The sequence below is a fragment of the Castor canadensis genome, chromosome X (genome assembly GCF_047511655.1).
Source record: "Castor canadensis chromosome X, mCasCan1.hap1v2, whole genome shotgun sequence".
Classification (NCBI taxonomy): domain Eukaryota; kingdom Metazoa; phylum Chordata; class Mammalia; order Rodentia; family Castoridae; genus Castor; species Castor canadensis.
Window position 1 is genome coordinate 31784488 of NC_133405.1, and position 15037 is coordinate 31799524.

Below are 15037 nucleotides of genomic sequence, written 5' to 3' on the forward strand. Positions count from 1 at the left end.
AGAGAGGTAGAAAAATCTCAGCCCATTTTGCAGTAAGCACAGAAAGAGAACAGAATAATTCTCTTTGCTCATTTTCCTCAAACATTTCCTTTTCCCCCTACTTCCATTTAGTAGATCAATAGGAAGCTGCCTTGTATGGGAGGTAATACACTTTGCAGGAAGCTCACCTTTACAGCCTGCTGATTGTCATCTATTTTTATGGCCCAAAAGAACAGCATCACCTTCCTCCCTCCTCCCCTATAAAAATAGATTTAAAAAACATAATAAACCTTATGAGAAGGTGACTTAAATCTTTGACTGGCACCACTGAGGCGACCTCTTTGTGCTTCAGTGAACTAAGCCAGCGGGTCAAAGGGGCAGAGAAGTGAGTTAAGTCAGTGAGCTTACTAAAAATTGGCCAGCAGACAGAGAAGAGAGGAGAAGCAGCAAAGGAAAGGCTCAATGATCTGAGAGTGAGGAGGGAGGTGGAGCCAATGCAGACATTGTTTAGTATGTGAAGATCAACTCCAGAGCAGGAGCCTTGATCCTGGGATTTTACCTTGATTCCAAAGGTTGCATGGAAAGGACAAACATCCAAAGCAAACAAAACAAAACCCACCAAATTGCAGAGCATGGGATCAAGGGGGACATTTCTTTCCCAAAAGGACCTGAATGGTTAAATGGATCCTGGCAATTAGGATAATTAGATAATTAGATTGTGACTATGTAGGAAAGAGTCAGAAACCAGTCTCGGCTAAGTACACTTGGTGGCAAAATGCACTCAGTTATGAAAGGATCACGTTCTCAGTTAGGAGGTATATTTCAAATAGCTTGAAAAAATTAACAGAATAAAAATGTGTAGCTGATGGGTTAGGTTTAGCCAGTAAAAGGGATTTTGCCTGGGGCTCCATTAGTGCTTGCACTAAGTCCCACTGTCAGTCCCAACATTACACATTGAGCCTCCATCAACAGATTTTTATTTAAGCCAACGTGTTTAGAGCACAATTTCCATGGTGAATAACCTTTAAGGTTACATTTGCCTTTTCCCTGCTTCTTGCAAACAGTGCGTAATCCACGAGCACATTTGTTGGCTGTAAAGGTGTACAACAGCAATTTTTGCAATGACAGTGCGGAGAGGGAATATGAGATCTGTGTGCTAATGAGCTGACACTGCAGAGGCTGGGGCGGTGTAGTGTGGAGTGCACTACAAGTGCACGGCAGCAAGACACAGGAGGGAACTTCAAGGACTCATTTCCTGAGGAACCAGGGTAGCAAAGCTATGCAATGGAACTCAGCAGTCTCCTGGTGTTTCCACACCCTTCAAAGCCTGAGGACAATGAAATCCATTTTTTAAAGAATAGTTATGTAACTTATAAAATGTGTGGACATCAATTTTCATATATACTGATAATGTGTGCATAGGTATCTATGTATGTTTATGAATGCATGTATCCTGAAACCAGAGAATTCGCACCATCCTTCTTCCTGGGTTTACCTAGCTAAATTGAAAAGTAAGGCAAAAATTCTATTAATTCTTATAAAATGAGAACATGTGATCTAAATCAGATGAGTCTCTTCCATAAACTTCAATTCACCTCTGAGCTGAGATCCCAAATGAACCACCTTTCAAAGCCAGAGAGGCTTTTATTGGCCTCATAAGGCACAGAATGAAGTTGGAGTCTGTCTTAAGCAAACCTCTTGGGGCTTGTGCAAAGAAAAAAAATTGGTTTCTAGTAAAAAGTCTTTAAATAACTGATGCCTATGATTCACTAGGCAAGGAAAATTTCTGACTACATTGCATGGGATAAGGAGGCAATACAGAGGGAGAATAGAGGGCAGGGGAACATACACATTTGTTTATTCTTTGTATATCGGCTTACCTTTATACCTCTGCCTTAGGAACTGTGTGCCTGCCTCAGAGTTGAGACTGCACAAGTGATCTTGAGAAGAGATCAACTCTAGTGCTAGGGAAAGGTGAAACTGGGAACACTGCATGAGTATAGGGGAAAGTTTCTTTAATTTTTACCAGTCCGCTCTATATTGAAACAGATAGAAGTGGGTGACCACATTTGGACACATCTGGGATTTTCTCAAATTCTCCCTACTTTTCCAAGGAAGAGCAGACCAGAGGATAGAGGGATTTTCCTCTGCACAATCACTTTGAGTAATAGAATCTGGGGTCATCTGCTAGGTTCCAGTATTGAACTAGATTTATATACTGATGTCTGACATATATAGTCCTATTTCTATTAGAAAAAGAACACTCAAGACCAGGAGAAGAAACTAGACACCTCTGTAGTTTCCTCAGCCTCTTGGAATCATTGGTTTCTTCATTGAGAGACTATAGTTGGCCTAGTCACCTTTCTCACACCAAGCAGCAGCTGCCAGGAGAAAGCCTTGAGATCTAGCCCTTATTCAATGATTGTGACATTCAAGCATGTCTTTTTGGGGGACCAGAGAAGATGACAGCCTTCCTCCTCTGTCTTTTGAGCTGTAAAGTCTGAGAATGCAACAGGCAGTTGGGTACCCATCACTGATTTCTAGATATTTCTCCTATGTGTGGTATGTGTCTGTGTATGCATCCATGTGCATTTCACATAACTAAGGGCAAGGTCACCTTCTAATTTTGTTTTTGTTCCTGTTCAGTGAGCCACCCCTCCTTCTCCCACATTCTCAAGCCCCTAGCCATAACCCAGCTTTGCAAGCAATAGAGCTGTGGATTTAGGGTAAAGAATTTTGATCAATTGCTTTTTCTTCCCCAATTGCTGTTTCTTTATTGCCCTGAGAGATAAAGCATTAAGACAATTCAACACCAACCTGATGACTTATTACCTGTTCCCAGACCTGAAATTTTTGCATGGAAAATTTCTTGATGGCTCCTTGGATAGGGTTCTGATGCTCCTAGACTGGAGAGTGTCAATCTGGTTTGACCATAAGAACAGGACCAAGAGCCTTGGAAATAAATCATTCCTGAGAAGCCAAATGGCTCTTTTATCCCAGTCCTCATCAGAGGAAAGACAGTGAAGGGAGTTGAAATAAATATTATTCATTATTAATGATAATAAATACTGATAGCTTCATGTATTTGGTGTTAAATCTGTTTAATTGATAGTTAGGAAGCTGCATTTGAGATTCAGCCTCTTGAGGAGATCACAGTGCTGCAGGATTAAGAGTCAGATGTGCATTATAAATGCTGTGGAGACAGGCTGGGATTACTGAAATAAGATGCAAAGTATAGCCAGACATTTTGTAACTTTCATACTTAGCTGGAATTAATAAATTCCTATTTTTGTCAATGTCGGAAAGCCAAGGAATGTCAAATACAGAGTGTCTCAGAACATGTTCATAAAAAGATTGCACTTTCAGCTAAAATTTTCTTAAAGCTGATAAATGTCACATTTCTTGCAAAGTATTTTACCCCCTTTCATGGGGTCCTAGTCTTCAAATCCAAGGAACCTGTGCCCTTGGGGACCCTTTCAACAATTTTTGGATTTTATTTCTCTTTTGAGACAGAAAGATTTGAAGAAGGTTATATACAAAGTTTAGCTCCACCAAACACAAATATCATTTCTCCCTTGAAAGGAAAAAACTATTGCACCAGCCATAGGAACAAATATACTTTATGTCATTATTGGTCTCATTATTGTAAAACTTTTAGTGAAATAAGTGTAGATGAAGAATTCTCTTGGTCTTTCTCATAAAGCTATTCATTCAAGTAAAACCTTGTGTCCAACAGGCTATTAACTGTTTGGGTTCCTCTGGTTTTACTTTTTAAAGTGTCCCTTTTCCAGGGAGATAATTGGGAGGACAGCTATGGATTTTGGAAATGACTTTGGGGCTGATGAAATTCTTCCTTCTGGCATTTAGTTTTCTTGCTCCAAGTCTCTTCCCCACCTCCCACCAACCTCTTGCTCTAAATTAAGAATGGTGTTGTCCTTAACAATCAGAGAGGTGAACAACATCAGGGGAGAGAGAACTAGCTTTCTAAAAATTCACCTGAGAACTGTCTTCTCCCTCCTCAGTTTGTCAGGCATTCATCACTTGCAATCAGTTTGTAGTCTTATCAGTTCCCATTAGAGCTCTCTCAGTAAGAAAAGGATATTCTAAGACAGAAGGAGGCTAGGGCATCCAGCCTCATCTGTCCTTCAAGGTCATTTGTTTGTTGGATTCTCGTATTTAGTTTCTACATATTAGGCAATTGTCAAATTCAGCTCATTCCTATTGCCAGGCACTAGCTTTAACAGTCAAGTAATGTACATCCTGAATTGACTCAAACAAGAAGCCACTGCTGCTTTTTTAACTCCCATCTGAAGAAATTTCCCTGAACTATTTTTTCCTTTCTTTCTTTTCCCCCAGCTAAATAGGGTGCGGGGGAAGGAATGCCAGTTTAGCAGGGAGGAAAATGAAAGTTTTGCATCAAACATTATTCAGGACAGAGTTTTGCTCACTGCCTTGAGTTTTTGCCCACTGTCTTCAGCTCCACATCAGAATGCTACCGGGTTGATTTATGCAATATGAAACCAGGATTGACTACAGCCTCAAAATGTCTATTGAGGCAATCACCCTTCAGCACACAAGCAGACCCCAGGCACCACAAGCAAAATGCAAATGAGGTTTCCAAGGTCCCAAAGGGAGGAAAAGCAGATCTACTTACAAGCATTAGTCACAGAAAAACTATTGGAGGAATCCAAGTGATCAACGTGGTAATTCAAATGGAAGGGCTTCTCAGTGGTGTTCTGGTTGGTGTTGTATAACTGCACGGCAAAGCGGAAAGCGCTGTGCTCCTGCACCGTGTTCCTCATGAAAAGTCCACCTATAAGCAAAGGGAACCGAGATTTTGCTTGTGCCTCTCCCCAGGATGAGTTAGAAATTGGGAAACATTAGATACCAGATATCTTTCAGTGTTACTGGGATGATCCCTGAGGATAAATTTTTCAACCTGTGTGTCTTTCAAGATTTGTGAACTCAGATCTTGGTCAAGAGAAACCTGGTTTCTCAAGACTGAAGAAGCTGGAGAGAAGGGAGAAAGGGAGAGGGGGCTGCTTTGGGGTAGGATGATGGAACCAAGAGTGGGACTTGGTTTCTTCTTGGTAGTAGCCTTTTACCCCTAGTCCATTCCCACCCCCACAACTGGTTTATCTTTTCCCAGGGGTAAAGGGGTAGGTTTGGAAGAAAACCAATTTCATTCCCCTTGCTGTCCAATCTAGTTCCCCATTAGCCACCCTCTCTAGTGACAAAACGGGATTAGTTCAGTAATGGCACCAATTCTAACTTCTCTACTTGTAAATACAGACAGAAGCAGAGAGAACTCCCTTCCGGCTCCCGGGAGCCAGGCTCCAGACAGACACAGCGGCAATTCATGAATTCGTGGTCTGCGTGACTTCGCCTCTCGCTCTCTCAGCTCCCTGTCTCACCCTAGCTTACTACCCCATCCGCCACCGACCCGGCTGCTGCCCAAGTCTGTTTCCACGACCTCTAGCTCTAGCTTGTCTTCCCGGAACCACAGAGGCGGGACTGGGCACCCCTGGCCGGGGTTACCCGCCCTGGTGCGGCCAGACAGGCAGTATCACCCTGGGACAACTTCCAGCGTGTGCACGCACGCCATGGCAAAGTCCAGAGCAGCGAGCTGAAAAGCCGCGACTCTTCATCCCCTTGCAGCATCCAAGCCTCCTGCTCATCTTCCCTGCTCCCCTCAGCTCGGAAAACCTGGCAGTCCACCCCTAGTATCCCCAGGAGACCCCTCTCTCATCTCCGATACTCCCCAGACTAGCCAGGTCCTTGATGGCTGAAATCTCCGCGATTTCTGCCCAGTCCCCATTCCCAGTCAGCGTCTTCAGGCCATGCAGGACAGTGACCCGCGGCTGCGGTAGCCCCGCCAGGGCAGTGGTCTCAGATGCAGAAGAGCCTGGCCCCACTGGCTGGCTCGCTAGCGCTTACCTATGCTGATGGTGTTGGGGAATCCTCCGTGAGAATGACCCAAAAGCCCCAGGACTAAAAAGAAGACCGCCCGGAGCACGCTTTGCCCCATTTTCTTCTGCCTGGCCATGCTTTGCCTAAAACGAAGCTGACAAGAGCATGGGCGCAACTCGGGAGTCGTCAAAATAATAATCGAAAAAGAAAAAGAATTCGCCGGCTCTTACACCCCCTCCTCTCAACTTGCTCTCGCTCACTCTTCCTTTCCACCCCACACTAGTCCTCCTCCTCCGCCGCCTCCTCTTCTTCTCCTTCTCTCTCTCTCTCTCTCTCTCTCTCTCTCTCTCTCTTCTCCCTTGCTCTCTCTTCCCCCCCTCGGGATCTCTCACACCCCCTCCCCGCCCCCCACCTCACTTCTGTCTTCACACCAATCTGGAAGGCGGGTTCATTGGCTGCAAGCTGGGTTCGCCAAAGCAATTTTTCTCCCTATGGTGGGGGGGAGAGAGATGAGGGACGGAGCATAAAAACCTAAGACACAAAACAAATACCGAAAAACAAAAACAAGAATCGAAGGAAAGAGATAAAGAAATTAGAAAGAAAATCTGAGACCTCCCCCCTCCCTGAAGATGGTGGGTCTAAACACGGGAAAAAGAAGCAAAGAGCAAAAAGGCTCAGCTCCGGTGAATTGGGCTCTCCCAATTGGGCCGGCAGGGGGATATTGATCAAAGTTGATCTGACGTGGAATTAAAGCCGCACACCGCTTAGCTCCACTGCAAACTGCAGCCCCGGACTGCAAAGCCTAGGCGCTGGCGTTTGTCAACACAGGAGATGGGATCAATAGAAATACACCAGTCCTCACGTGGACCAGGCTTCAAGCTGCAACCATTGCCCCCTTATAAAAGAGGTGCATTGCCTGTGGGTTTGTGTGTCTGTCTTAAGGACCTGGGTATGGGTGGGGTGGAGGAGCGGTTAGTGGTTACTCCTGAGTCTTTGTAAAGAGCCTCGGAGAAGCAGTTCCCATTACAATGCGCCCTAAGATGCTGCGCATGCCCGATCTCAGTTTTACAGCAGAGATTCCAGGGCGAGTGATCAACCCCCACCTCTATCCCTTCAGCTTTGGGAGGTGTGTCCATCCCCCCACCTCAGTGCTGAGGTGGGTTTGTGTGTGGCTGGGGCAGTGTGAGGCTGACTGTTTTGCAGGATGCCGGAAAACAGTGTGTGCATGGAGGTGGTAACTAAAAGGTTAATGAAAAGGACGCTTGGTCCCGCCAACCAAGGAGAGAAGTGTGGGAACAAGCTGGGATGGGGGTGGGGATTGAAAGTTAAAGGTCGGAGGAAACTGTTCCTAGCTGCTTTGCTTCCTTGTAGTCACCTCTGCATGTAGTAGCCTATGCCTCTGAGTGATGGCACCAGAGGTTATCCATTCTCCCAACTCTTCCTCTCTCTGCTCTAAAGGGAGGAAAGTACTTATGAAGTCACACAATCCACCTGGATCTCTGTGAGGGGTAAAATCCTCCACAGCATATTTATGAACCTCCTGGGCAACATTATTTTCTGTAGCCCCCATTCTCCTGTGGTGAGAAAAAATAATCCTCTTTATCCTCTCAAGTCTTTCACTCCTACCCCACAGCTACTCTGTAAAGCACAGATTTTATCCTCCCCACACCTCATATTTTCCTTTTTATATTCTCTCCTCCTGGTCTATATGGATAATGGACCTTTATGCCAGAGTATATCAAACAATACAGGGAATAGGGTCCAGGGGCCCAGAGACTCTCCCGATTACTTCAGAACTTTGAATTTGGCCAAGGCATAGGCTGGAGGCAAGATAAAATTCGTTCAATATCCCTTGACAACCAGAAAACTGGTTCTAGGTTCTTCGCACATTGTTATTCATTCTGCTAATCTCTTTCTAACCCCATCACCCATAAGAATCTTATGTCTCCATTGTGATAGTCCATGGCTAGGAGTGAGGGAGAAACTTGAGAGCCAGGAGACCTATTTATCCAGTGGAAGGAGCATGAGGGGAAAGTGGGAAGCTTTTCCTTTGACAAATGTGGAGAATGATATAGCATCATTCAAGAACATAGGCTTAGGAGACAGGTGGAGGTCCAAGTCTAAATTCTATCACATATAGGCAGTGTGTGACCTTGAACAATTTTGTTAATCTGCTTCCCAATTTTCTCATCTTCTAAATGGGAATATTAATATTTCTTTTTTATAAGGTGATTGTGAAGATTAAATAAAATAATGGATATGAATGCATCTATTTCAATAACTGACTCAGAAGAATCAATAAATGTTAATTTCCACCCTGTCTTCTTTCTCACCTTTTACTACTGCCCTCTTCATAAAAGCTTCTTTTGCTTTCATCTTCTCCCTACCATCCCCACAATCTCAGACTCAGTTATGAAGTCTTTGCCAGTGTTCTATGTCAAAATTTTCCTGTTGTAGCTCTTCAGGAGCTCCAGGAGACAGGATAGAATCTGGTAGATGAATCTTTTTAAGTTCTAATGGCAGACAGTGACAATTTAATATTAAAAATACCACATTTAGAGAACCTCTTCTCTGTGCCAGGCACTACATGTTCTTCCTTTTAGATAACATAGTTGGCATTTTAATAGGAACCTCCAATGCCTTGACTCAAAGGAATAACTCCAAAGGAGGTTTCACTTTTGATTTCAGGTAAGAGAATAATATATTTTGTACTGAGGGAAAGTGGCTTTCAGTACACCTCACTTCATTCCTGAAATCAACCAGGTCCCCATCTATGCTTGGCCAGCCATGAGAAGAAGTGGAAGAAGAGATTTGTGGCCATCTTTACTGTCATTTGGCTTGGAGAATAATGAAAATGGGTCAGTAACAAAAGATGAGAGGAAGGAGGACATTTCAGTGTCCCTGCACTTGAAAATCCTCCACTGAAGCAGCATCTCTTCTGTTTTCATCATCCCCTGCCCAGACCTTTTTCCTTTTCTTTCATCTGCTGCCACTCTTTCAACTTTTAGCTGTTGTTGGCAGCTGTTGGCAGAGTTGGACTAGTCTCATCTGAGCCAGAAGGGGCACAGTGGTAGACTAAAGCATATTGCTGTTGGTTGAAAAGCCTGTCTAATTCATGCAAATTCTTTAGTGATCGATCTCTCACCCAAGAGAGCGGTGAGACACTTTTTGAACTTCATCTCTGATTCTTACAATGAGGGACTAGAGATTTTACTATCAGCTTCATAACCACAAGAAATCACCAACAAAGCCCCAAATATACATGTTCTTCTGTGGTTAATGGATATCCCCACTGGATTTAGGATTACCTGCTAGTCTTAGGACTGATGGTTTGTAGTTTTAATGAGCTCTGTAATACAGTTTAATCAGCAAAATATTAATTGCAGTTTTTATTGAAATGGGGTAATAGTACTTTTCTTCATGAGCTTATGCTTGTTTCAGACTTGGGTTAGGTGCATTTGGATAAGCAGGAAGAAAAGTTGGCTGATCAGTGTGATTGGACTTGGATCACATGACAAAGGGAGAGCACATACAGGAGATAAAGGAATAGGTAGAAAACCCAAAACACGAAAGCTTTTAATGTCCCCACTCCAGAGGAACTAATACAGAAAACTTAAAGTGACAGAGGTTATCATGAGAAGGGGATCAGTAACAAGTGTAAAGATCAGTTAGAGATGAATCAACATGCGTTGTAACACATGTGTACACAAAAGCAATGCTAGGAATATTCCTTTAATTCAACTAGCAAAAATGCTTTGTATTCCTTGCTATGCTTATGTCTTTTCTTCAACAAAATTAGAGATAAGGGCAGAATAGGTTCTGCCTGGAAGTGAGGGGGGAGGAGAAGAGAGGGTGAGGTAGGGGAGTAGGGGGGAGAAATGATCCAAACAATGTATGCACATGTGAATTAATGAATAATTAAAAAAAAAGAAATGTTGGCTGATGAAGCTTGGAGAGGGAATCTATACAATAAATTGAGCCTCATACTTGCTAACTTGATACCTTACAAATGAGAGATCATCCTGATTAATTGGAAGATAACTTCTGTATCCTTTAAATATAATGAAACTAAGGTATTTTTTCCTTTGCCATATATAAAGATACTTTCTCATAGCTTGATTTGAAACTTATTTCTTTAACAAACATTTATTGAGCACCTGCTATATGAAAGACTCTGCTAAGCACTAGGGATATAAGGTAGCAAGATACTATTTCTGCTTTCAGTGAATTTCAAGTGCAGAGGAAGACCAGATGTATTTACTGACAATGACAGTGCAATATGATAAGTGTTCTGAAAACAGTAAGCACCAGTTCCATGGCAGGACAGAGGAGGGTGATGAAATATTTGAATCAAGGTAACTCTTTTATCCTAGATTGAATCCAGAACCATTAAAAAGAGGTGGTAGAAAAATGAGTTCTAAGCACTGTCCCCACTCTTATGTTTTATTATTCTATGAGTCTGTGAGCAGGGATTATTTTAGGTCAGAAAAACTGTACAAACTTCAGCCTAGACTCTAATCAAATAATGATTTTTTATATCTCTCTGTTGCATTTCTATCCTTGGATTCTTTGAGAAGATTAGAGTTCAGCCATATCTGGAGATTGATTCAGGTTGGGTGTGATATCTAACAAGTTTGGGACTACCACCCTACTTCTCTATCATCCCATCTTCTCTATTGTACCACCCCTTCAGAAACTTTGAAAATCCTCAATGTGGATGTCAGACTTAGTTTTGCTTAATAAATCCAAGGTCTCAGGGACTGCCAGGCATGGGCCTACTTGGAACTGCTTCTAGTAAGAATATATATGTGAGTTCTAACTCTAGGAGAAGCTTTTTGAATTTGGGTGTAATGATCCCAAATGGATCTGTAGCAACTTTCTGAAGGAGACAGTCACACTGAGTAAGCAGTGTTCAAGGGAGCAACTATTTATCAAAATATCTTCAGATTGTCTTGGGTTTTATACATGGTAAAATGTTTAGAACTCAATTTTTCCCTGAAGACATCGCTAGGAGCTGTTAGGATGCCCAATTATGTAGAGGTGACCTTTTCCTTTTAATACCCTTCTTCTATTACCTTTCTCCCTGGGTGAAGCACTTTCACACTGCCTTCTTACATACCCTCAGAATTAGTGACCAGGCTGTGACCTTTTCATCTCCTGTATCTGTTAGGATGCTTCATACTCCAGGAAAGAACAAACCCACAAAAAGTAGTACAAATAATAATAAAGACACATTGTGTCAGACGCCTGAAAGGGTAAGAGGTAGGATTGGCTTCAGAATTGATTAGACTTAGTAGTTCAAAAATTTTATCCAGGACCTAATTTCTTTTCCTCCTTCCTTTCTATTTCCCTCATGATGGCAAAATGGCTGTAACATTTCTTGGTTTCATGTCTGCATCACATTATCTTACATTAGTTCAAACTATGTCACATGATCATTTATGATCTAATCTTGTGGCCAGGGAATACCATGCTTAATCTTGATTTACCTGAATAAATCACCATTGGTGTGGTGGTACAGGATTATGCCCCATCTATACAGCATAATGTAGGGTCAATTCTTCCCTACCCCAATAAATCACGTGATTGACACACAATTGGGATGAAAAAATATGAAAGCTGGGAAACAACCAGAATAATCTCTGAAATTCCTGTCTTTCTGAAAACCTGTTCCCTGAGAATTGTGGACAGTAATAATTATGTTCTTGAAATAATTTTTATAGGAACCTGATGACTTGCTGAAATAGTCTTGTCTTTGGTCTGCTTTAGTTAGACCACTCAGTGGTTAAGATCCTCCTATTTCCTTAGTAACTCACCTTCCTAAATTCAGTTCAAGATGTATCTGCCTGATATTTACTTCTGTTCTTGAAAGAATCATGTTATAGTGAGAGTCCAGAGACAAATATAGAAATAATTCCTGTTTAGGAAGGTGTAGTGGCAAATTGGCTTTCAGAGCCTTTCAGAGAAGGATCTAGTGACTTTTTGTAACATCCTTCTCATGGTAAATAAAAGTCTAAGATATCACTCCATAGACTTTTAAACTGAGTAATCAGAGAGATTAAGTGAGCAGCCCAAGGTTACATAGCCAACTGGTGGAGAATGAAATTTCTTATCCTTCTAGGGATTTCTTCAACAGACCAGAGTCTTCTTCAGACTGTGAGACTAAAGGTGTAAGTGAATTGAATCATAAATATATTCTGCTGGGATGGGTAAATCTTAGCAAGTAATTATCCCCTGGTGGTCTCTGAATGGGCTTGGAAACTGCAGATGGAAATCACATGGTTTTGGGACTCCCACTTCTCACAAAGTGACATTCGTATAAGCTGCAATATCTCTCTGATGGGAAGTGTTAATTTATTGTGAATTATTCTAGGTTTCTATCCACAGATGATATTGTTGACATTTTTATTAATGTACAACTTTTTACCCCTCTGGGAAGGTTAAAAACTGTCATTGTAAAACACCATTGGAAAGTCGGGGAAATTAACCCCTCGACCTAATAGCCCCACCTTCCTTCCAGCTGTACTTGGGGAGTGGTTGCATTTTTAGTAGATTTGAGGGTTTTGGAGATGTTAAGGAATTCTGGGTGGCAATTGTTTGAGGAGTTGTAGTTTATACTCAAGTAGAAAAATTCCATTTTGAAGGGGATACTTATGCAAATTTGAAACTGACCCTGTATTTTAAAACTGGTTCTACCTTACTTACTTGGATATTAGGAACTGAGTTAGCATCATGCCAGATAGCATCATGATGAGGAAAATAGACTTTTTCCTCATAAGTATGAGGTAAATGTATGTATTTGGGTAATGTTAATGGGTTGGGATAGGTGAAACACTCCTTCCTGAATCCATACATTTATCATGGCCTTATTATTGGTGGCTTATTTCCCTGCCCTTTAACTTGGTTGTGTGACTTGCTTTGGCCAATGGCATGTAGGGAAAATGACAGCTCACCAATTTCAGGGGGTTTTTTGTCTTAAGAAACCTTATGCATTTCTGCCTGCCATCTTCGCCTTGGTCAGCATCATGAGAAACATGTACCAGCTAGTTTCCTGCCCAAGACAGATGAAAGACATGTTGAGCAGAGCCACTCCAGTTGACTCACAGACCTGAAGTGAGAGGCAGAGCCATGCCAGCTATGATACCTGTGGCAGAGCTGCTCAGTTGAGCCCTGTGTAGGTCAGCTGAACCCTAGCCAACCTGCTGATAGGTCAAAAATAACAAATGATTGTGGGTTTAAGCCACTTAGATTTGGTGCATCTTGTTGCAGAGCAATGCTAACTAATACAGGAGGGCTCTGGCGGTTGTGTGTTCTTATGAGTGATCTAAGGCTAGGATGTCCATGTATCCTTGTTTACTGAAGACCATTCAGCTTATGCCCATTGACCTAGCACAATTTACATTGATTTACATCAATTTACATCCCAGCCCTTCCTTTTCTCTCTTAAAAGTATGATAACTTGGTTGGTAATGTGTATAGTCTATGTAGCTAAGGCAATGTGGACCTTGGGCAATTGCTTTAAGGACCATGTGGAAAACTTGCTTAGTTTTCTACTTCCACCTCATCATTTGTCAATTGTGGGGGGGGTTGATATTACCCATTTTGGGGAATAAGATATTTTAATAGTTCTTTAGATATAGGAAATTCTGAGTTTCCTGATTTGAAAGAAAATTTGTAGTATTTAGGGGAATGAAATGATAACTGGAAACAGTTAAATTTTAGAATACTTGCCTATGGCTGATTCTTAAGGAGGAATTGCAATTTCTGGTTTTCTTAAAGTTTAATCTGTTATAATCTGTGTACTGTGGACATATTCTGTTGAGTCTTTGTGACATCAATTTCATGAACATAATAATATTTTAAAGGAAAAGCAAAGTAAATTAACCACTCTCCACTCATCCACAAAATTCAGATCAGTAGTTTTCTCTTTTGAAAATTCATACATACCCTAGTTTAATAGAATTTAGAATGAGAAAATATAAATTTAGAGGGAGATTTGTAGTTCACTAAAAGAGGCACCAAAAGGTTTCTTTAGGTAGTGGGCTGTATTTGTGTAGAACTTATCAGTTGGATGTGATTTTGCTCCCTAAAAGACCAGTGGCAATGTTTGGAAACATTTTTAATCATCAAACTTGTGGCAGGGAAGGCTACAGGCATCTGGTGGGTAGAGGCCAGGAATCTGGTTAAACTGCTTACAAAGCATGAGGAATAAAGAACTATCCAACCACAAATGTCAGTGGTGCCACTGTTGAGAAACTCAACTTCTATGTATTCAGAATAGTTTTTTAAAACAAATTGTTTACACATACCTCTCCAGAAACACGAATACTGGATCAAGAATCTGAAAACCTAGATTCTAATCACAGTTCTGCCAAAATTATTAGAAATGTGACTTTAGGCAATCATTTAAGATTTCTGAGCATTAATGTTTTTGTCTATAAATAGGGGATATATCTCATTTATTTATCTATATAAAGCATTAGAGATAGAAGGAGAGTAGAGAGAGAGGAGAAGATAAATGGAAAGATCATTGATACTATGTACTCAGTACTGTTTTATTGAGGTTGGCAAGGCTGATTAGCTCAAGTCATAGAAATAGCAGGAAATGTGAACTTTCTAGGAGTATTTCTGCTACTTTTACTTTTCTAGACATTCTATGGCAGTGGCTTGTAAGTGAATGAGGCAAGGCAGGATATCTGTCACTTCCCCAAATCCCATGCAGAAGTCCAGACTTTCTGATTTCCTGTACCCCCTCTTTTACTTTAATTCACTACAATGTCTATTACTAGTTATAGGTACTTCAAGGAATATTGTTGATATTGTTATTGTTCTTTTTGAGTTTAGAGAAATCATGAATGAGAAGAAGAAGAAGTTATAAAAATGTTTCTGTAGTGATCCTCAGAGCTCAGATTAGGTAGAAAGCTGGTTCTTACAGAGTCAACACTTAGTTGGACTCAAGTGTAGAAAATAAGATGATCTCTGTTAAGTAGAACCAGAAAGGAAGGAGACCAAGATCAAGGCCCACCCAGTGTTTATAAATGCCTCAGTGAAGACAGAACTGGCTATGGCATTTGTAAGGTTCAGGGAAATGTGAAAATGCTGTGCCCCTTGTTTCAACATTATTAAGAATTCCATACCAGAGATAGCT

At 41.5% G+C, this 15037-nt stretch overlaps 1 protein-coding gene across 8 annotated transcripts in view; it reads right to left on the bottom strand.

The window, feature by feature from the left end:
• The window catches only part of Gria3 (glutamate ionotropic receptor AMPA type subunit 3), a 311734-nt gene extending 305188 nt beyond the window's left edge, over nucleotides 1–6546 (bottom strand). For 3 of the 8 annotated variants that reach the window (XR_012444436.1, XM_074063374.1, XM_074063375.1), the window contains exons 1-2: nucleotides 5917–6220; nucleotides 4634–4792 (exon numbers count right to left, since the gene is read on the bottom strand). Coding sequence is in view for 7 of the 8 variants with exons in the window: in XM_074063374.1 (XP_073919475.1) it covers nucleotides 4634–4792; nucleotides 5917–6025 (268 nt within the window). In the remaining variant the exon portion in view is untranslated. Of the gene's footprint in view, nucleotides 1–4633; nucleotides 4793–5916; nucleotides 6221–6301 lie in introns of those variants that run through there. The other 5 variants (XM_074063373.1, XM_074063372.1, XM_074063377.1 and 2 more) reach the window with 5 other exon arrangements.
• Between the last annotated feature and the right edge of the window lie 8491 nt (nucleotides 6547–15037).